At 53.8% G+C, this 21617-nt stretch overlaps 1 protein-coding gene across 6 annotated transcripts in view; it reads right to left on the reverse strand.

Moving 5' to 3' along the window:
- The window catches only part of FSTL4 (follistatin like 4), a 651440-nt gene that overhangs the window by 122965 nt on the left and 506858 nt on the right, over nt 1–21617 (reverse strand). For all 6 annotated transcript variants that reach the window (XM_047859957.1, XM_047857699.1, XM_047857180.1 and 3 more), the window contains one exon: nt 2319–2512. In XM_047859957.1, the coding sequence (XP_047715913.1) occupies nt 2319–2512 (194 nt within the window). The remainder of the gene's footprint in view (nt 1–2318; nt 2513–21617) is intronic.

Consider the following 21617-nt stretch of genomic DNA (forward strand, 5'->3'; position numbering starts at 1 on the left):
TGATGGTTGGCAGGGCTGGGATGGTGTGTGCCTGGGAGGCTGTGGGCTGCAAGCCTCCTGGGAGGCAGGCTACGTACAGATGGACTGGCACGTGTTGCCCAGGAGAGTGAGCATAGCAGGGTTTTGCAATGCCTTACAATCTGTGCTTCCCAACATACTCTCTGCAAGCAGCCTCTGGACTGGCTGGAGTAGAGGGCCTTGAGAGGTGGACCCTGCGTGGCAAAGCCTCCAGGTGACTGCTCTGTACTTGGATTTTGTGGGCACCTGCTGGCCTCACAGACCTTAGGAGAACAAAGTGGAGCCTTCTTCTGGGAGCCATTCTCCCCCAGGGAGACCCTCATGCTGTGAGGAGAGTAGGTGCATATGCATCAGCCCACCTGGGTTTTCTTTTTTTTTTTTTTTTGAGAGAGAGGGCACAAGTGAGTGAAGGGAAGAGGGAGGGAGAGAGAGAGAGAGAGAGAGAGAGAGAGAGAGAGAGAGAGAGACAGGGAGAGAGAGAATCTCATGAGGGGCGGGAGGGGGGGAGGGAAGCAGGACTCATGCTCACCCAATGAGGGACTTGAACTCACGAACCGTGAGATGATGACCCGAGCTGAAGTCAGATGCTTCACTGACCGGGCCACCCAGCTGCCCCAGCCCACCTGGGTTTTGCCTGAGTTCATCATGTTCTTGACAGTGACCACAACTCAGGCATGTTACTTGATTTCTTGGAACCTTGGTTTCCTCATCTAAAAATATCTGTAGAGTGGGGATAACAGGAGTACCTCCCAGCTTAGAGGATGGCCAAAAGGTTGAAGGGGGAAATGATAATAACAAAGGCAGTGATGATGGCATGGATGTTGAGTACCTATCACCTACCGAGAGGATACCATGTGCTAGGCACCATGTCGAACACTTCACACGCCTTAGCTCCTTTCATCCACCTGCTGACGCTGTGATGGTCATGGACAAGAAACAGAAGCCCAGAGAGGTGAGGTTTTCTCCTAAGAACCACTAGCTAGTAGATACGGGAGGCAAGGCTTGAACTCAGGAAGCTTGACCAGAATGTCTGAGTTCCTAGCTACTACACTGCACATAAAGGGACTCTCTTATGTTTCTTATGTCATTAGTAAAGGGCCTTGCTTAGTGCCATGCACACAGTGGATGCACACAGAGTGCCAGGGCAGTCTGCAGCCCAGTTTTTCCTAGTGACCTGGCTGCAGCTTTGATAAGGTCATTGAGCCGTGTGAAGGATGTCTTTAAAGTGGCATCGAAGGTGGGGACTCATCTATATTGTCTGTCCTCTGGGTGGACACTCTGTGGGCTCTGAGGAACAGCTGCCCCCACCCCACCAGCCTAAACGGAGAGGCTGACCTCACCCTCCTTGCATATCTCTGCACCTGCCCGGTGAGGCTCCAGGCCCTTCGAGGGAGACCAGCAGAGCGGGAGTAGGAACGCAGGCCCTTCTGGCCTACCTGACCTGCCTGTCTGCCACCAGCATCCTAGAGGCCCTCTCGGCAGCTGGCAGGGACTGGTGCTCTGGGTTACTCCTTCACTTTCTGCTGCAGACAATAACTGCCCGGGCACCACCTCGGAGCTGGAGAAAGGGACATGTGTGCTGTGCTTGCGGAGGGAGGCAGGGCTTCCTGCAAAGCAAAGCAGGTCGGGCCCTACAGAATGGCGAGGTCCTGGGGGCGCCCGGGTGGCTCAGTCGGTTAAACATCTGACTCTTGATTTCGCCTCAGGTCATGATCTCACAGCTCCTGGCATCGAGCCCCGTGCCGGGCTTTGCACTGACAGTGTGCAGCCTGCTTGGGATTCTCTCCATTCCTTTCCCTCTGCCCCTCTCCCATTCTCTCTCTCTCTCAAAACAAATTAACAAACTAAAAAATAAAAGCCACTTTTATCCTGTTTAAAAAAAAAAGAGCCCCCAAGCTGCTTGGTGTAAGCAAGACCTACTTCCTTTCAACGTTCCCGCTAAGCAAAGTAGAGGATGCCAAGAAGAAAAGACTTACTTCCTGATGAAAACATTCAAGGCTAGCCCCTCGGAAGTATGTATTTTGCCAGCTAGCTGAGAGCGTTTCGAAGCTTGTTTGTAAATATTGGCTGAAGGTGGCGGGTGGGAAAACACTGAGAGATTCTCAGAGGCACTGAATGCAAGCTCTCTGACTCCCAGGGGAAAGGCTGCTGTTGCAGGAGAGAGGCCTCCGAAGTGTCCCGTTACAAAAGCAGTTATGAACGACTGTGCTCACATGGACCTCCCGGTTCTCTTTATCTGCACACTGCATAGGAAACCGGACTCTTCCGTAATTCGGTTTTTCAGCATATGCTATACCTACCTGAGCCAGTTCCGAGCTGCTAAGGTGGCCGTCGCCATCTGCATCCAAGTCCGCAAATAGAGATTCCACCAGGAGGCGCTTCTGAGAGGCAGGGTCTTGTCGGCTGTCCTCATCTGGGAGTGGCCGCTGGCGGGCCTGGAGCGCCAGAAGGACTTTCTTCAGGCGGGCATAGTCGGCCATGGTGCACGGGTCATCTGGAAGACAGTATCAGGTTACTGCAGCCAGGCTCCTCTGTTGGTCTCGAGAGAATCTTGTCCCTCCCACTCACTGGGGGTCTTGGGCATTTAGCACGGGCAGTGCAGGCCGCACCTGGAGTACATGGGGCCTGTCTGTCCATCGGCCTGCCAATCCATCTCATCGATATACAGGTTCAGTGAAGCACTGAATATATGCTTTGCAAGATACCCATGCTAGAAGGAGCCGGTCTGCTCATCCCACAAATATTTATTGAACACCTATTATATGCCAGACACGGAGCAACCGTGCCAGATACAACAGGGAAGCTGGGCTAGGGCAATTCACAGCAGCAGCCCCACAGCGGATTTAGGAAAACTGGCCCCAGTTCTATTTTGTAATAGCTCGTCTTTGCCTTAATCCTACCTTAAAGGCTGCTTTTGAATACTTGGCCTCATAGATTAGGGAATTTTAGTTAACAGGACTAATAAGCCCCTGCTTAAGTTAATTAGGTACATTCCCAGAGCTGGATTACTTCAGAACAAACATGTGTACACAATCTATGACCAAGAAACAAAAGGGAGCTTTAAGAAATTATAACCGAAGCACACGGCCCATGACTCTTAGGTCTTGCATCTCAGGCATGCTTGCTGAACGGCATCAGAACCACTCGGTGTTCTGGCAAATGAGGCCTGTGATGCACTGTGACAGGATGTAGTTTATCTTGTTGGGGACGGGCCCACTAGGGTGAACACCACGCAGGGCTCAGCCCATAGCTGAGGCGGTGAGGCTGTTCGCGGAGCAGGATGGCTCCTCGCGCTCCCACTTCCCCACCTCCCTGGGGAGGGAGCATTATGGCACTTGGCTTTGCTAAGCCCCGGGGAGTGGGTGTGGGCGTGGGCTCCTCACTGTCTACCCCATCGAAGGCCAGGCCAATGCATGCTGCTCGGAAGGGACTGTTGGGCCTGGGGCTCTTCCCCTCAAGTCTAAGGCCAGTTGAGGGCACCAGGAAACAGCTCAGGGTTGGAGAGTCAATATCAAGCAGTGCTGAAGAGCACTGGTTCCGGAGTCCACTGAGCGTGAGTCCTGGGTTTGCTGCTGCCTAAACATGTGCCTTGTGATTTCATCTGTGGGGTGGGGAGAACAGTGCCTTCCACATGGGGATGCTATGAAGATTAAATAAGATATGCACATGAAGGGCTCAGCACTGGCTTGGCACTGAATAAGGGCTCACAAAATGATAGCTACTGTCCCTTCCTCATGACCAAAACCACATTTGCTGAAGAGCAACAAACAAGGAAGCTACTTGGTGGGGAAAGGCTCACAGGGAAGTCCGTCTGTCTGTCTGTCCGTCTCCCTCCCTCCCTCACTAGACAAGCTTCGATGGCCCCAACCACTTTTTCTCGTGCTTGTTTGCGTTTGTAGATTTTCTTCTAATTTGGGGTCAATTGATTCTCGTCAGAAACAGATGCCTGTTACCATTTTCTCCTGCATGTTTATTTAGAAAAAAATCAATTGCTGTGTTCAATATAATCAAATTTATTTGCTCTCTGGGAGTCTCCATGCTCTGACGAGAATGGCTCTCCCAACCCCCTAACCTGGCTAGTATCTCTCTCTGGTCTGAGAGGAATATCCATTCCTGGGAGCTTTCAGGGCTCCCAGCTGGCAAACCAGATTCTCAAGTCCACAGAAGTGCACGGTGTTGAAATCAGTGGCCTTGTCCCACTACAGAATCACTCCTGCCCAGGGGAAGATGTGGTAGCCTGCTGGGTTCTTCTTCCTGGGCCCAGATAAAAGTCGGTTTTGGGCACAGAGAAGAAGAGTTTGGGCCCAATCTTTTCCCCCCAAACCCCTAGCAGGGTTGAATGGAGCAGAAGTCAGGACACGGGACACGAGCAGCGTGGATGGGAAGGAGGTTGCTGTGTGGACGGTCTGTAGGGACCGTGCACAGCAGGGCCACCTGAGGGATGGGCCAGGCTGAGCAGGATGGGCAGGGGCATCTCATCCTTCTGGGTCCCTCCAACCTTCCTCACAGACCTCGGTGGGGCACAGATCTCCTGAGAGCCACCTGCTGCCCTAGGCAGCCCGTGGCCCCCAGCAGACCAGGGAAACTACTGAGGTGGGGCCCGTCAGGTGGTCCACAGCAGGGTCTCTAGGCCCTGCTCCTCCTCCTCTGGCCGTACAGTTCACTGCGAGTCCAGAGGCTTCTGGCTTTTCCACCTTGGCACTGCCCTGCACACACCTCCTGTTCAGGACGGTAGCTACGTGTCTAGAAATGAACCTGGCATAAGGGGTGGGGAAAGGTCCACTCCCGGGGCCCCCGGGCTTGCCCCCTGCCAGGGCCCACACAGGCCATGCCCCTCCCACCCTTTGTTGGCATTTATTTGCAAAGTCTGTGCCAGATGCCGCTGGCATGCTGGGACACAACGGGGCTTCCAGTCCTGGGTGTCAGAGGTGCCCTCAGATGGAGAGCTCACGGGGCTAGGGTGAAGGCAGCCTCCCTTGGGGAGGGATCTGCAGGATGAGCCCTGGAGGAGGAAGGACAGAAAGGAAGACCATGCCAGGCAGCAGGGAACACAGGGCAGGGGCAAGTATCCGGAGGAAGCTGGTGTGGGGGCCGAGTGAACAGCAAGGAGGGAGGGAAGCGTGGGCTGAGGCAGGATGCCAGGTACTCCTTTGTCCTTCTGTCCTTACTGAGAGCCCTCACTGTGCCCGGGCTGTGGGGGACCGGGCTCTCAAGATGAAGTGGTGTGCTGCTGGGAGAGAATCTTATCCTCCTTTACCCCAGAAGCAGTCGTCCTTGACATGAGTCTTAGCCTCAGATAACGAAACCATTGGCCCAATGTTCCCGAGCTCCTCTAGTGTCCCTAGAACTTTGAGGAGTTGTGAGAACCAGAGGGAAGATGCCCAATGGTGCCATTTTTGCACCCATGGAGATGGTCATTTTAGTTGAAGTCCAAGCCCTCTCACCAGGATGCCCTCTGACCCTCTATCTCCAGCAAGGACGGCCCCCTGGCAAGCTCCCCCCACCTCGGCAGGCCTTGCTTTCCAGAATGCAGAGGCTAGCAAGGTCGGCAGGAGTGACAGCTTACCAAGTCCCAGTTGTATTTGTTTTTCTTCCTGCCCCTGGTGTCACCATGGGAGCAGACAGGAGTGGCTCACAGGGGGAGCCCCGGGCATTTGTGGATCTGCCAGACCTGGCCTGTAGCTAAAGGCTCCCCACCCTGCTGCTGGTTTTGAACAATTATCTTATTAGAAAAGAAATCATGTGTCCATCAAAGAACGTCTGGAAAGTGCAGATGAATATAAAGAAAGGAAAGACATCCTCCAAATCTCCCTCCCAAGGGTTGGCAGGAGGTCAAGCAGGGCCCTCTGCAAAGGAGATGCTGAGCCCCGGGCTGGCCCACCTCTGCCTCACGGGGACCCCGAGGGCCTGGCCCACACAGCCTCTGTTTTCTGACTTTCCTCTTCCTCTTACTCAGTTTGGACAAGAGAGGGCCAGTACTCAAGGGTTGGGTTCTTCTTCTCTTCAGCTGGGTCACCCCCGACCCCACCCAGCAAACCCACGCAGGGGACATGAAGCAGTGGGGGTGTGGAGGGCGAGGACTGGACCCTACAGTGTGCTCCTGCCCGGGGCTCGGCATTCACCGCCCCCTCCATCTGGAATGCTCTTGACCCAAATCTCCATGTGGCTTACTCTTCATTCAGGGCCCTGCAGAGACATCACTGAGTCTAAACTAGCATCCCTGCCCCTATTTGGAGGGGGCCTGGGTCTCAGGGGGAGAGAGGGATCACCTGCCCAGGCTTTATCTTTGGCCCCCTGGACGCTCGGCCCTTTGGAGAGAAGGTCTGTGGAGGGGGCGTGGCTGAGGCCTGGGGACCACAACCCCCCTCTCTGGGTCCCTATGGGTGCTGGCCATGATGATGGTGAGAATGGCAATGGTCAGCCCTTCCTGGGAGCCTCGAATCAGGGCTTGTGTGACTCAGCCCCGAGTAAAGTGAAGCTTCCTCACTAACAGATCCACGGCTGGTGGGATTTCCACTGAGAACTCTGGAGAGTGGGATGCTTGCACAGCCCGAGACAAGGATCTAGGGTGAGGAGTATGTTTGGAGATGGCCCCAAGAACTGAGGGGAAGGAAGAGGGAGGTGAGCCTGGGGTGGGGAAAAGCCAATAAAGGGGGGGTGGCCACTGTGGGCAACCGGGGCACAGTCCCACGGAACCTTGGAGAGACTACGTCCAGCAGGCCTCAGAGTCGCTCCGCTTAGGTCAGAGGGTGCGGGACACTCTTCCACCAACTTCCGTCCCTTGTTGGCTGAGGGTTGCTTTTGGGGGCATTAACTACTGCCCTGTCTGGCACTTCTGGACTTCCCAAATGAGGACTGAGCACACTCCTGAGGCCCGAAAGTGCCCTCAGGCTGATGATGCGGGTCCCCGAGGTTGGAGGCTATCGGCCAGCGTTATGGGCAATGGTCCACCAAAGCTTCACACGACCTGTAGGGTTGAATGAGGGAATCTGGATGGGGTGTTAAGCATCTGCCATATCCCCTCCATGGGATGGCAAGTTCCAGGCAGGTGGGACCGGACTGGACACTTACACAGGCAACACTACAGTGCGAAATGCGTGGGGAATGAGTTACTTAGGGAATATGGCTGAGTACTGAGTCTTGTGGCTCCAGGGTAGACTGTCTCATAGAGAAGCCAGGGGTGATGGGACCACCCTGTAACAACCCTGCCCATGACTTCATCACAGGCTGCTGTGTCTACCTGATACCAACCCCTGTTAATGATAATCACCACAAGACTCGACGGAGCACCGGACAGGGAGCCAGGAGACCATCTGGTTCTGCCTTGATGAGCTGTGAGACCCCAGGAAAGGCATTCATTCCCTTGCCCTTCCAGCCTCCACTTCCTACCTTAGAATGGGGGCAATGACAATCCCTCACTAGCTTCTGTGGCCCTGAGAGTTGCAAAGTCCCAAGGAGTCAGCCAGGCCTGAGGGCTTCTCTGGATGAAGTAGGGCTGATGCCCCAAGCGAGCCGGGCCGTGGCTCGTTTGTCATCATCCCCTTCCAACGCCCAGTGCCTGGCACAGGTGGCCATGAACTTGGTATTTGTAGATAAACCTCCCTCCCTTTCCACTGCCCACAGACACTCCCACTCTGGGGCCTCTCAGGGAGGGAGGCTCATGTCCTGGTTGGCCCGACACAGACGAACATCCTGACAGGCCGTTGGAAGGACCCAGCTACCTTCCTGCCAGCCTGGGTGCCCTCTGTGCGCAGTGGCCACCTGGGCACCGGTCTCGGGCTTCCTGCCAGCACATGTGTACGGGGCTCCTCCTGCTGCTTTGGCAGATAAAATATTGATCAGCCTGCTGAGGAGCCCGGAGTGTGATCCTATTTTCATGTCAGAACTTGGTAATGAACTACATTTATCAAGCCCATTCTCCATGAGAAAGGTCAGCCACAGATCTAGCTAAGTTGTTATGACACCTCATTAATCTAGTTCCCTCAATAATTGTCCCTCTGTGAAGATTCTAATGTTCTCCCATCCCAGCCGCGCTCCCTCCACGCCGAGGGACATTATTATAGCAGGAGCACGGGCACATCCGCATTTAATTTTTTGAGCAAAGAGAGATAGGAAGCAGGTAGCAGCCTCTGGAATTAAATGTCCATCAAAGGAACACTTTCTAGTGCAAAACAAAGGGAAGCAAGGGAGACATTGTGAATATTCCATTAGCCACACGTGCCCCTGCCGGACTGGGCCTCAAAGGATCCGTCTTCACTCTGAGGCAGGTGAGGCTTCACGTTCCAGATGTGGGTAGGGCTGGCGGCCCCCGAGAGGCAAGAGAGGGGGGTTTGTATAGGAGGGCAGGGCGGAGATGCCATCTGGGCAGCGGGGAGCTCAGATTCTAATGGAGTGTGAGGCCGTGCATGGTCAAGACCCCTGCAGGAAGCCCAGGTTCTGGATACAGGAGGCACCTGCAGGTGGGCGAGGGGTGGGCTGGAGATACCAGGCACAGGGAAGGGTGGGTGGTGAGGGGCCATCCCGGGCTGTCTCTCCTTCTCCCTCACCCTCAGCCATCTCTTCACCGAGTCCTTTGGTCTGTCTCCCCAACACGCCGATCTGGGTATAGAGGTGCCCCACGGGCTGGTCCCCTTTCCCTACTGCTACACTTTGCCAGCCTCACTCTCTGCTCCTATTCGCTCCCTGCTGACTGCCAGGTGGCCCTGTGGGACTGAAGGCCCCCCAAGGCCAGGGGCGGGCCTTGGTGCAGGTCCGGCATGTAGAAGGCACTGGCTGAATGTCTGCTCACTGGACAGCTGTGGAATCCTAGGTGGAGAGGGCAGCAGATGGGCTCAGATGAAGGCTGTAGCCCTGCCCAAAGGAGGGGACAATCTCAGCTACTTTGAGCCACAGTGACCAAGGTCTGGAACTCTGGAGGGGGCTGGGAGGTGTGTCCTGACTCACGCCAGCTCCTGTGGAAGGACCGCGTGTGTGATGTGGGTGTGGCATGGGCAGCTCCAGCGTATGGCATGTGGGGTCACTGGGGGGCGTGGACCCTATCTCATCCACTGGGGTCCCCCCAAACCTGCAATGGTGGCCCCACAGAACGGAGTCTGGCATGGCCAGCCTTGGGGTGGGTGGTCAGGTGGTGAGCCACAGGGGGTTGTTGCCCCTCTGGACACTAGGTTGCATAGATGTGGCTCCTCTGAGTCCCCTCTGGTGGGCACACACAGCTCCCTAGATACTGCCTCCGGAGAGGAGGAAAATGTGAGCGTCTGCCCTCTTGTTCTGCCACTGCTGGTCAGGACGGGCCTGGACAGCCCTGTGAAGAGGCCAGCAGGGCGGGGGAACCCATGCTTTGGAGCAGCAGCTCAGGTGGGGAGGCCTGGGGGTGAATTCAGCCACAGCAGACTTTGGGAAGGATCCAATTCCACACTAGGGTTCTGGTCAGCAAATGAACACAAAGCTGACACTGGGGACCCCGGTGGCTTGGCGGGTAGTGGTAGGTGGGGGCAATCCCAAGGCCACCATGAAGACCCCAATCCCTGATGGCCATCCCGCACGGTGGCAGCCCTGTACTCTGGGAGTCCCCAACAAAGCCCAAGTTTACTAGACAGGGGACTGCAGGACACAGATTACTCGACATGAAGGCCACTGCTCTGCCGCTGGCAGGAGCAATCCCTTTGGGGACGGGTGTGGGTTAAGGGACAGGGAGATGGGAAGGAAGCACTGGGGAGGGGCCTGGTGGGTCGTGCTCAGAGATGCCAGCGTGTGGGCTGTGACGTCTCCCTTCCAAAACCACACCTAGACCATCCCTTTAGAAACTGCGTGGCAGTCAGTCATGCCCTTGAGCCACACCCACTGGACTCCAGCCCTTCCCCGACCTGGCAGGGTGCCCCAGACCCTAGGCTCAGATCCTGACACCCTCACCCAGGAACCCCCCGAGGGGCCCAAGGGAGAGATTGGATGTGCCCACAAGCTCTTGGCCGCTGTTGGGTCTGCTCATGGGCAGACTCTCCCCCACCCCCAATGCAAACATTAGCAGCCCTAGTTCTCACACTGTCCCCATCCCGCCTGATAAGTAATGTCACTGCTGTCCGATAAAGCTGCAATCTTTACCACCAAAGCAAAAACCTGGCTTAATCGTCTGGCACCGACATCACAGCTGAACGTGGTTGTGTGACACGGGCCTCAGTTGCAATGTGTCATTCTGAGGTCTATTTGGAAACCACTAAGCTGTGCAAAGAGCAGGAAGCATTTTACTCCCAGATCTAATTTATGAGCTGCCATAACTTTACTGGAGTTTAGCTTAAGAGGAACAGATGTTTAACTTGATGTAAATTCATGAACATTAACAATCTTTCTGCTGCCGTTTCTGAGAAAACTCAATTAACAATAAATGCCAAAATCAATGGGTTTATCTTCAGGACACTTTTTTGCTAACACGATGTAGTTTTGCTTTGACCAAGCCACAAAGCTCTGGAAAGTCTAGCAGACTGTGAAGCACACATGATACAGTCTCCTCACAATCCCCAACATGAACAGGTGTGCTCTAAGTCATGCCATGTGCTGACCCCCTCCTGGCTGTGACTGCTGAGCACATGGGTCACGGTCACCCGCACCCTAGCACCCTGGGGAGATCCTTCCACCATGACCTAAGCTACAGCTGCTGGCAACTCCCCTACCTTCCAGAAGCAGGCCTGCAGACTTTGCTCCCACGTACCCCCTTCCTGAAAAGCCCTTTCTCTAAATTTGGCTTTTCTGCCAAAGCCCACCCCTAAGGGGCTGCTTTTGTTTCTGCCCCAAGCCACACACTCTCGCCGTGTCCTTGTCCCCAGTCTGCCTCCTCCTTAGACGGCATTCCAGTGCCTCTGTGTCTTTTGGATGAACGTCACTGTCTTAGAGAGCATGGCCATGGCACCCCGTGGTGGGCATGATCACTGGGCACGAGCTCACTGGTGAGCTGCCTGCTCGTGGTTTGGAGGCGCTCTGCAGGCCTCCTGTCCCTTTCATCACCCCAAACTTCACCTGGGTCTCCTCCTCACCCACTAGTCCCAACTCCAGAATCAGCAACGGGCTTACCACATTCATAGCAACCCCTCATCCTTTCAGGCCTTAAAGGGGGCCTGGCATCACATTGGCCAACGGTCCTTGGTCAATATCCTCTCCTTTTCTCTGGAGTGCCCTATTAGTCATCCCAACTGCCTTTGAACATCATGGGTTCAAGGTACACGGCCCACTTTGGGTCCACAAACAGAATCTGCAGGTCTGAGACTGCCAATGGCCTTGGCCCTGCCTGAGCTCGACCTACACACCATGCAGACCATGGGGTTCCTTCCCCGGCTGCTGCAGCAGCACAGACCAAGCCCTCTCCAGCGCTAGGGAAGTACCCACCTCCATGCATGCCTGAATTGTGGACAAAGCCTCATCTCAATTTTCACCCCAGAATCAGGTAATTTAAATTAACAAAACCACCCAGACCTTTGTTAGATAAATGGTACATTTCCTCATGAATGCCCGGTTCAATTGATGTTGCCATACAATCTGCTATTTGGCATTTACAATCCTCTCTTCTATTCCTATTAAAGAAAGCAAAATTGGTTGGATTCCTGGGAGAGGGATCCACAGGCACTTTCTATGGCTGACTGGCACATCTATCAGGTGGCCCAGGAGTGAAAGTGTAACGTTTGAAAACTTGAATAAACGCTGAAGCCCTTCTGGCATGAAGAGCTTGAGTTTTTACTCTTGGGTTAGTGAGAAACCCACACCCAACCTGGATCCTTAACAAGTCACCAATTCCTTCTGGAAGGACGACAATGACTCCCGACAGGCTCCAGGTCCCCTACAGCCCTGTCCAGAGCTCAGCGCCTGTGCACTCCCACCCCACCCCTCACGTGCACCTAGAGGAGAAGCAGGACAGCTGAATGAGGCCACGGCCACCAGGCCGGAAATCTGGAGTGGACGAGGAGGAAGAGAGTGGGCATCACCCTTGGCCTGGGACAATTCCATTTATTTGTTCCTGAGACTCCATCCCCCCAAACACCTAACCAAAGGGAAGGGTCCTGCTGTTGGGATGGCGAAAATGTAGCTTCTCTGGAGTCAGTGATGTCCAGGAATGTTGCTGCTTTGAGCTTTGAGATGCTATGGCCTTTGAGGGGTTACCAAGCTGAGGGGGACCTCAGCCCGGGACACGGCAGGGCCTGAGGCTGTCTCTGGCTCTCTCACTGGCCAGGACTAGGGCTGCATGCCACAGAAGGAGTACTTTGCTCTCATGTGGACTCACAACGCATGCAGGGGGCTCCATCAGACATCTCAAGAGGGGCAGTGCTGTCCCTGGGAGGTGAGCTGGACTCTTGTAGGGAGCATCTTTGTTTTCACAATGACTGGGGGGCCTAAACGGCCCTTAATGAGTGGGGCCAGGGACCCTAGGGATCCTATCTATCATTTGGAGCAGAGTCCTGTACAACAAACTTCTGCGGGCCTGGCATCTCCTACATGTTTTCAAACGTCTCAGTGGACAGTCACTGAAGTGAGATATTCTATTACTAGAGGCCTAGAGTCTAAGGCAATGCTATTTATACAAACATTGCATATATTTATTGTATATAAAGTATTTTGCCCCCTGGGTTTGCAAGGATTTTCCAAGGAGGCAGCTAGGCTGGGTATTGTAAACTCTGTTTACAACTGTGTCAAGAAGTATTCACCATTTTGGAGAATTACACCTCCAAAAGCAACATCACTTAAGTATTCAAAGTGTTAACATAACATGCCCGTCACAGGGTCTGTCTGTAGCTGTTCACAGGATCCGTGGGTGGGTGCTGACATCTGACCACTATGACTCAGTATACGCAGCTGGTGTCCAAACATTTACATACTGAAAGCCAGACTTTATTGCTACTACTTCTCTTATATTTCTCCTTTACATCCCAGTTTGAATAAGACACATATTCATTTCAAAATTATATGGGGGTTCTACAAAATATTTGCTATGAAAAGGTGGCTTTGGGTCTGACAGGATTAAAATAAAGCCATCTATGTGACAACTAGAATCTGTGGCCTTCTTTTTTACCCATTTAGTTTTATCATGGTCAAATACACATAGTGTAAAATTTACTATCTTAACCATTAAATTTTTTTTCAGTGTTTGTTTATTTTTGAGAGAGAGAGAGAGAGAGCGAGTGTGAGTGGGGGAGGGGCAGAGAGAGAGGGAGACAAGAATCCAAAGCAGGTTCCAGGCTCTGAGCTGTCAGCACAGAGCCCGACATGGGGCTCGAACCTGTGAATCATGAGATCATGACCTGAGCCGAAGTCGGACGCTTAACCGACTGAGCCACCTAGGCACCCCTCTACCTTAGGCATTTTTTTAAGTACACACTTCAGTGGCATTAAATATATTCATAATTTGGTGCAACTATCACCACTATTCATCGCGATAACTCTTTCCATCTTGTAAAAGTGAAACTCTGTACCCATGAAACAACAGCCCTATTCTCTCCATCCACTGCCGGCAGCCACCACTGCACTTTTGGTCTCTATGATTTTGACTACTCTAAGTATCTCATGCAAGTGGAGTCCTGCAGGATCTTTCTGTGAGTGGTTTATTTCACTCAGCAGGATGGCTTCAGAGTTCAACCATGTTGTCACCTGTCGGAATTTCCTTCTTCTTTAAGCCTGAATAATATCTCCCTGTATGCATATACCACATTTTGCTTATTCATCCATTGGTCCATAGACCCCTGATGCTTCCAGGTTTTTAGCTATGACGAAGAACGCTGCTATAAACACGTGTGTACAAATATCTCCTGGAGATCCAGCTTTCGTTTTTTTTTGGGGGGGGGGTCTATATCTAGAAGTAGAACTGCTGGCTCATGTGGCAATTCTATTTTTATTTAATTATTTATTTTTTTGAGGAACCACCAAAGCATTTGCCACAGTGGCCTGTACCATTTTACATGTGCACCAACAAGGTACAAAGGTTCAAATTTTTTTCATGTCTTGGTCGGCATTTATTATTTTCTGACAGGGTCCACCCTGGTGGGTGTAATAAAGTAGTGGTCTTCTTTTGAGTCTCCTCAGTCCCGGGAGTTTTAAGACACTGGGAATAGTATGGGGGTGCACCTGGGCATATGTGGCCCTGTGGATATGCTTTGTACACGTGCATACCTGCGTGCAAGCCCAGCCTTTGAAGGCTAAGCATGGGGAGGCAGAAGGCCCAGAGACACACCCTTGGGCTCTAGAGCCCGCCTGGCCCCAGGAAGGCAGCTGGCGGCAGCCCCTGAGGAAGATGGCGGACGCCCCAATGAAGGAGACAGGGGCTAGGACATGTGTCCCTCCCCCCTTCTGCAGAACTGGGCTCTTTTCTGTATCTATTCTTTCAGGACACCCCTGGACAGGGTATGAGAGCTCTGGGCCGGCAGGTGAGGAGACCGGGGCAAGGGAGCATTCTGATCCCCTGTCTCACATGCCTGGTGAGGCCTGTGGTGTTTCTCTCACCGTGGTGTTGTCTCAGGGGTGTTTGCTCAGCCCCTGAGGCAAGCCAAAGAGCCACGGGGTTTTAGAGGCAGCAAGCGCAGATGGTCCTCTTCTGTAAGAGGGGCGTGTGGACTGCAAATCAATACCACCGAGCGAAGGTCTCCAGGAAAGAACTGCTCAAATGTTAACACACTCCACATCTCTACCTGTAGAAGCTTCGCTGGGCTCGAGGGGACATTTACTTTAGAAGGAAAAGTATTACAGGAAAACTGCCTGAGAACGGTCTCAGAAAACAGGGTCTGCTCTAAGCCAGGGATTCGTGCCTTTACACAGGCTTGGCAGGAAATGGCATTTCAGAGAAGAATTGCCTGACCAGAGATTTTGAGACCTGAGATGACTCAGAGAAGTTTTCTGACATTTGAAGATTTACCTGAACCCCTCTGACTAGTATGATTGGCAGTAAATCCCAGGTCAACACGAAACAAAACACAACAACTCTGAAGGAAAAGCACAGTCTTTGGGGTGGGGGGGAGTGTTTTGGATTATTTCCAGAGCTTGAGCTGCTGGGAGGAGAATGGGACGGCTCTTCCCTGCATCTGGTTCAGGGGATTAACCACACTGGAAACTTATCAAAATTCAGGCGCTCCCTGTGGAGGGAACAGCAGAAACTCATCTTGATGAAAGCTGGCCCCAGGCTGGCTGAGTCTGAGCCGATGCGCGGCGGCCCTGGATCCGTGTCCGGATCCGTGTCCGGAACCCAGAGCCCGGCAATGAGAGGAGCCAGGTGGGCGATGGACCCTAAGGGGAGACCAGGGTGTGGCCCTCAGAACACTCAGAAGGCCCCTCTGCCCGCAGCAAACTGACTCACTGCAGACACAGTTGAGCCTCACGGCTGGTGGTTGAGCTCAGTCTGCAGCATGCCGAGAGATGGGAATCTGTGGAGGTGCTGCATCTCATTAGATGCCCACTCTGGGAGATCGCTACGTCCTCTGTGCCCTCCTTATTCTTAAGTTCTCGGATCCCAGGAATGGCCTTGGCATTGCCTCGTCTGCCATGAAAATGGATTCACGTGCTTTCAGAGGGTTTGGGACCCACAGGGTATGGGAGCGATAGGAATCTCCCAAGGAGATTGTATACAGCTGAGAGCACACCTGAGGGCAGGCAGGTGGGGCCAGAGGCCCACAGCTTGAGGCTCTCCGCCCTGAGACCTGAGCCCGGCTGTCACCTGCCTGGCATGTTGTGCTCACACTCTTTGGGTGCCTTTCTTGCTCCTGCTCTGGCTCCCTTCTCTTCAAATTCTAGCCTTCCACTCTCGCAAAGAGCCCCCACAAGCCGTATTCATGGAAAGAACAGGCTATTCTATAATATGCCCAGACATGAGGGCCTCTTCCTGCCAGAAGCCTTGCCTAGAGACCCAGGGTCTGAGCTGATCCTCTCACCCAGTGCCGGGAAAAATAGGCAAGCCACAAAGATGGGGATTTCCGGGGACTCCAGCTGAGAGGGGTGACCGGCAGTCACTTCCCAGGGCCAGCATCCCTTCAGGAGGACCACAGCCACGCTCAGTAAGGGCATTTCCATGTGACCCAAAGCTGACCTAGGTCAGGAGGGGGCTGGTGCCTAAGCGTGATAGGAAAGAAAATCTAGAAAGATCTCATTGCAAGATTCTCTTCAGGACTCTCAGACACAGAGCTACCAGAGTCCAGCCGCTCTCAGGGAGGGCAGAGCGGCTGGACCCTGGCCTGAGGCAGCCCCACCTCTGACCTCTGGGGCAGAAAGAAGCCTGAAGGCCGATAGATCTTTATTTTCTACTCCACTAACAATTTCTACCGCTTTCATTCCAAAGCCTCTTCTCCTTTCTGTGCAGAGTCTAGAAATGGTCCAAGCTCCAAGCTGACGTTGCAACCATACCCTTCAGTTCTTAGAGAGTGGCTTTGTGCTCCAAGTGCTGGGCTCACATGCCAGTTGGCCTGTGCCTGCCACACCGACAAGGTCATTTCCTTCTACGCTCACGTGGAGCTTTTCTTAACCCGCTGGTCTCCTCTCTCTTCTTCCAAAGTGTCCTCCCTCTTCTTGGGGCCTCCTGTAAGTGACCGTGCTGGCTCTCGCCACCTCTCTGATTTGACACAACCTCTCCTCTTCCAAAAGGCAACTTGAACAGCAGTTACGCTTGCGTGGGGACTTGAGTGGGGCCGAGTGCGTGACACTCCCGGGTGCTGGTAAGATTCTCTTTCTTGCCCTGGGAGCCGGTCACAAGATGCGTTCTCTCCGGAAATGCACTGAGCTATACTCTTGTGATTTATTCATTTTCTGTGTGTGTTATACTTCAATAATATGTTTATTTAAAAGAGGCAGCCTGGTGCTTCTCAGCATCTGAAAGATATTAGTTGCTATGGGTAGGAGCTTCGTCCTTGGCCAGGCCCAGGGCTGGGCACGCGGAAGAGGGACTGGAGGGGCTGGCAGTTCACAGGCGGGGGTCACTGACCTGGAGCAGCAGCGTGTCTGGTCTCTGGTCAAATCGCCCTGGACTGGGCATCCCTTTGGCCAGGCACCAAGTCATCTATCTTCCCTGGGGATGCTGCTTGTTAGCTCAGACCTGGGTTGCTGGGGAGGAGGATGGGTGTAGGGTGTGCTTTGCTGAGCAGCTTGAGGAGAAGGAATGAAAGAGGCTGAGGGTCAGGGGGTCCTCGCTGGCCTGGGGTGTCTTGCCTCCCCTTCACACTCAGCTCCCGCGAGGTGTGTGATGCATGCTGAGTCCAGAGCTAAGGTGCCCTCCTAGAAATGCCCTCCCATGGAACACTGCCCCATGTTGCAGGCCTGGCTCGCAATGGGTGACTCTTGGCAAAGAGGTATTGGTGTGGAGGTAGCTGGCCAGTCGATGTGTTCTCGGTGAGAGTGTGCCATGGGCCCTGGCACCCAGGGGACCTCTGTGTAGCCCCAGGTATCGTGGCCTGGGAGTAAGGTCCTAGAACCTCTCACGGACCATGCCCTGGCCTGTTCTGCCTCAGTTTTCTCTTCCTGCTCTCCCAAGGTTGTGAGGACTGAAATGAGGGCTCAGGCCCAGGTGCAATTCAGACTCCATGGCCCTGGCTGCTTGGCTTGTGTGGCCCAGAAATGAGCATCAAGGGTCATGTGCTCAGAGGGGACAAGATGGACCCTTCTGCAGCCACACCTCATGCTCCAGTGATGCCTGACTGGCCAGCCAGGACAGACGGCAAAGTTGAGCCTGCAGGCCTTGCGGCCCATAACTCTGAACCGAAGCAGTGTCCTGGCCTATCCTTCTGGGCACAGCTCAATCGTGCACTCCTAGAAAGCCGTCCGCCTTTCTGTGGCAATTAGGGTCCAGACTCCGCACTTGATTTTCAATATTAACTGCCCTGTGGTGCTAACTTGCTTTCCAACATGTGGTACACGCCCGCCAAACAGAGGGGCCCTAATGTGCCAACAATAGGAGCCTCAGGGACAGGAAGCATGTGGACCTTTCCTGTGGTCACTACACCTGCCACGACCGCATTGTTACCCACACTGGGTGCCTGGGGATGGACTAATTGATCCTAGGCGACCTGACTTTCGGATAACACACGGAAGGAGCGGAGGGCGTTTTACTCCAAGGCAGGAGATAATTTATAACCAGTCTGAACACCTGGCTTGGCAGAGATGGGAGACTCTGAAGCTCACCCCTGCTCTGTGAACTCACAAGCGCATGAATTACTGCCAGGCTTACCGTAACTGTAGATCGCAGGATGAACACAGGCCAAAGAGGCAGGGGGTGAAGAACTCCATCATCTGGAGGCTCCACAAAACACACTTACAACCTCCCCAGCAAAGCTGGGCTGTCCAGCTGAGGGAGGAGGTGGGAATGGGGGGAGGGGGGAATGAGCACAGCCAGCCCCGAATGGTGCTTGGGTCCTATCCCCATTCACTCAGAAGAGGCGCGCTAACACCTGATGTACTTGGGGGCGCAGGTGCAACAAGCCCTGGGCCAGGCATTGGGGCACAGAGCGGACAAGAGGCCAATCCTCCCAGGCATGAGAATGCGGGCACTGCTAGGCTGTGTCCTTCCTTCCCTCTTGCAGCTGGAGCAGGCTTGCACTCAGGGAGGTGTGGGTTGGGGGGGCTCCAGGCCCACATTGCTCAGCTCTGGGAAGCGTCCTTCCCAGTATGTCCTAGAGCCTCCAGCCCACCCTTACTCGACTGTGAGGCTGGGATGGGCACACTGGGCTGTGTCTCTGGACTAGCTGTGCATGCTTATCAAGCAGACCATCAAGGGAAATCAGGCTTGCATCCTTAGGTGGGGGCTTCTGTCCCCGTGAGCCAAACAACAGAGCCAAATTTACATCTCCCAACTAAGAAGCAGGCTGTAAAGAATCCCCTGCAACTAAAGTGGGCACACTCTACACCTCGATTTCAAAAGGAGAAGGTAAAACAGGATGCAGGCAGCTGTGCTGGTGTGGCTGGGGGGCACTGACGCTGAATCAAAGCCCATGGCGAATTCACGGAGTGGGTCTGGGTCCACTTATCAGGATCAAATCCCCCGGAGCAAATGGCCGTGATTATGGCTTTCAAATAACGTGGAAGAGCTAATGGATCACAGAAAATGGTGTGGGACTAAAAGTAAATACAAAATGAGGGAGTCTGCTGGCTTGGAGGTGGGGCTGCTGCATGGGAACACCGGCAGTAATTACATTCAAAACGCCACTCAAGTCTTAGGAGATTCTTCTCCCAGCTCAGGTCTTTAGTTTTCAGACCGCATGTTACACACTGGAGACTGTCCACCTCTCAGAGCTTTAAATACACACCACCAGCGAAGGATCATCATCCCATTTATCAGAAAGCAAACCTAAGAGCCGGAGAAGAGTCCTTTTCCAGATCACCTGGCTCGGTGGAGTTGATTTAACGTCTAAGTGACATGTACTAAACATCCTGGGGGTTTGAAGCAACAGAGATTGTTGAAAACAGTCATGGCGCTTGTCTAGAAGTCATTCATACCTGTATGGCCCTAGAGAGTGTTTGGGTGGTTAGCATGTGTGTGGAGGGCGTTTGGCAGGGGAGGGTGTTTATGTATCACAGGCTGTGTATGAGTGCGAGACTGTATCCCTGGTGTGTCTGCCTCCTGGGTCACCCCTGGGGAAATGTCTGGCTGGCAGGTGAGCTCCACGGGGGTCTGGGCTGAATGGAGCCGGGGACTTCTGGTGTCCCTGCCTGCGTTGGGCATGGCACGATGGAGTGCCGGGCGAGCCATACTTCCACAGGGGTCTGGTTTACGCTTTCTGCCTCTGTTGCCCCAGCCCACCCCACCACGTACGCTCTGAAAAGTGCCAACTGCCCAGGGATGGGGCACCTCACTGGCTCTGCCTGTGAGTGGCCCTCAGATGGAGGCCGAGGTGCTCTCTCGGGAGCAGCTCCTGTGGGGTGGGACATGAGCGGGACCCCCAGGATGGCCTCTGTGCCATGCTCCATCTTCCTGCTCTGGCATCCACAGGCACTGTCACATCTCATCACTGATGACAGTATCTGGCTGCTCCTCCTGCCACTGCCTTTCTGGCTTTCTAGAGCCTCTGGTTCTTTGGTTAAAGGGGAGACAGAAGCTGGATGGAGCGGATGGAGCTTCTGGCTGCTCCCCGTAGCATCTCCTGTCAATCAAGGGCTGGAGCAGGGGAAGACTGGAGAGGTGTCCATGCACTGCCCAGTCCAGACCCTCTCCTAAGCTCCAGACCTCATACCCCAATGCTGGCCTGACATCTCCCCACATTGTCCCGCAGGAACCCCAGACTCAACGTGGCCCACACTGAACCTACCAGCGAGATTGCCTCTTCTTTTACATCCCGACCCAGCCAGTGGCCCTACACCAAAGCCCTCAGCTGTCCAAACCACACATCACACATTGCCCCTGAAATCCCACCCATCCCTGTCCCATTGATCCTGGCTCAGGCCATTTCTGCCTCTTGAGTGTTTCCTGACGGCTCCAGTTGCCCTCACTGCTACCGACTCTATTTCAGTTCAAGGAAACCATTGACACTACTTGGATGATTATTTCACCATGGTTAGCCCTCAGACTTGAGTCTTGTCCCAGTCGAATCCCCTCTACTCAGCACCTGGAGGAATCTTTGGGGGACTCCCAACTGCCCTCAGGGTAAAGTCAAGCTGCTCCCTTTGGCCTGCAGCTCTCCGGCCTCACCTGGCCTCTCTCCACTCACAAACCTGAGCCCCCTTCATCATCTCGAACTGGCCTGGCATCACCTCTGGGCCTTGGCACCACAGTCCTACCTCTTGGCAAATTCCTTATCATCTCTGGGTCTCAGGTGGCACACTCCTTCCCTGTACCTCCCTTCCCCACTGCTCCTGGTTGGGTTCACGTGCCGATGTGTCCTCACAGTGCCCTGGGCACCCTCTTCCCAACATTTATCATTTCTGCTTCCTCTCCCTGTCCACCACACCCTTCTTGTCATGGCCTGGGAGCCAGCAGGCACTGTGGCAGGTGATTAGCACACAGCCAGCATATGACAGACAAAGGAAGGACCAAATGGACGAACATGTGACTTTTGTCCACAGTTGCTTCTATTGAGACATACATATGTTTCCTTCTGACCCCAGGTCCAGGATGCCATAGAACAACCACTGGGTCAGTCCCTGAGATGGCTGGGTTAAATGAATATAGATATTCCATGCCTTCTGCCTCTACCTGGAACCTTCTCTAGTCAAACCCAACTTCTTGACATAAGTGGGGGCAAGAGGAGAGAATCAGTATGACTAACGAGGTCCATGCATGAGATGCTCAGACCTTCTCTCCCTGAGCCCCATTTCCTCATCCGGGCAAAGGGGATCTCTGTCCTCGGGGCTCTTGCAGGGGTCAGTGGCCCAGGACAGCATCTCACCTGACACAGAGGAGAAGCACCCTGGATGGCAGGGAAATCTTCTTTCCATTTTTCATGGGTAAGATTCCTGAGACCTGTGCAGTGTGGGGTGAGTGTGGGATCCATGGAAGGTTCTGGAATGTGACTTCTTTCCAAAGAAAACACCTCCAGGGCAACATCCCTTTCCCTTATGGCACTGAGGAGGGCACCCATGAAATGACTGTAATGGAAATATAAACTGTCCTACTTCAAAGCACTTTGATATTTTATAACGACCATTATAAACCTGTTCTCTGC

The sequence above is a fragment of the Prionailurus viverrinus genome, chromosome A1 (assembly GCF_022837055.1).
Source record: "Prionailurus viverrinus isolate Anna chromosome A1, UM_Priviv_1.0, whole genome shotgun sequence".
Classification (NCBI taxonomy): domain Eukaryota; kingdom Metazoa; phylum Chordata; class Mammalia; order Carnivora; family Felidae; genus Prionailurus; species Prionailurus viverrinus.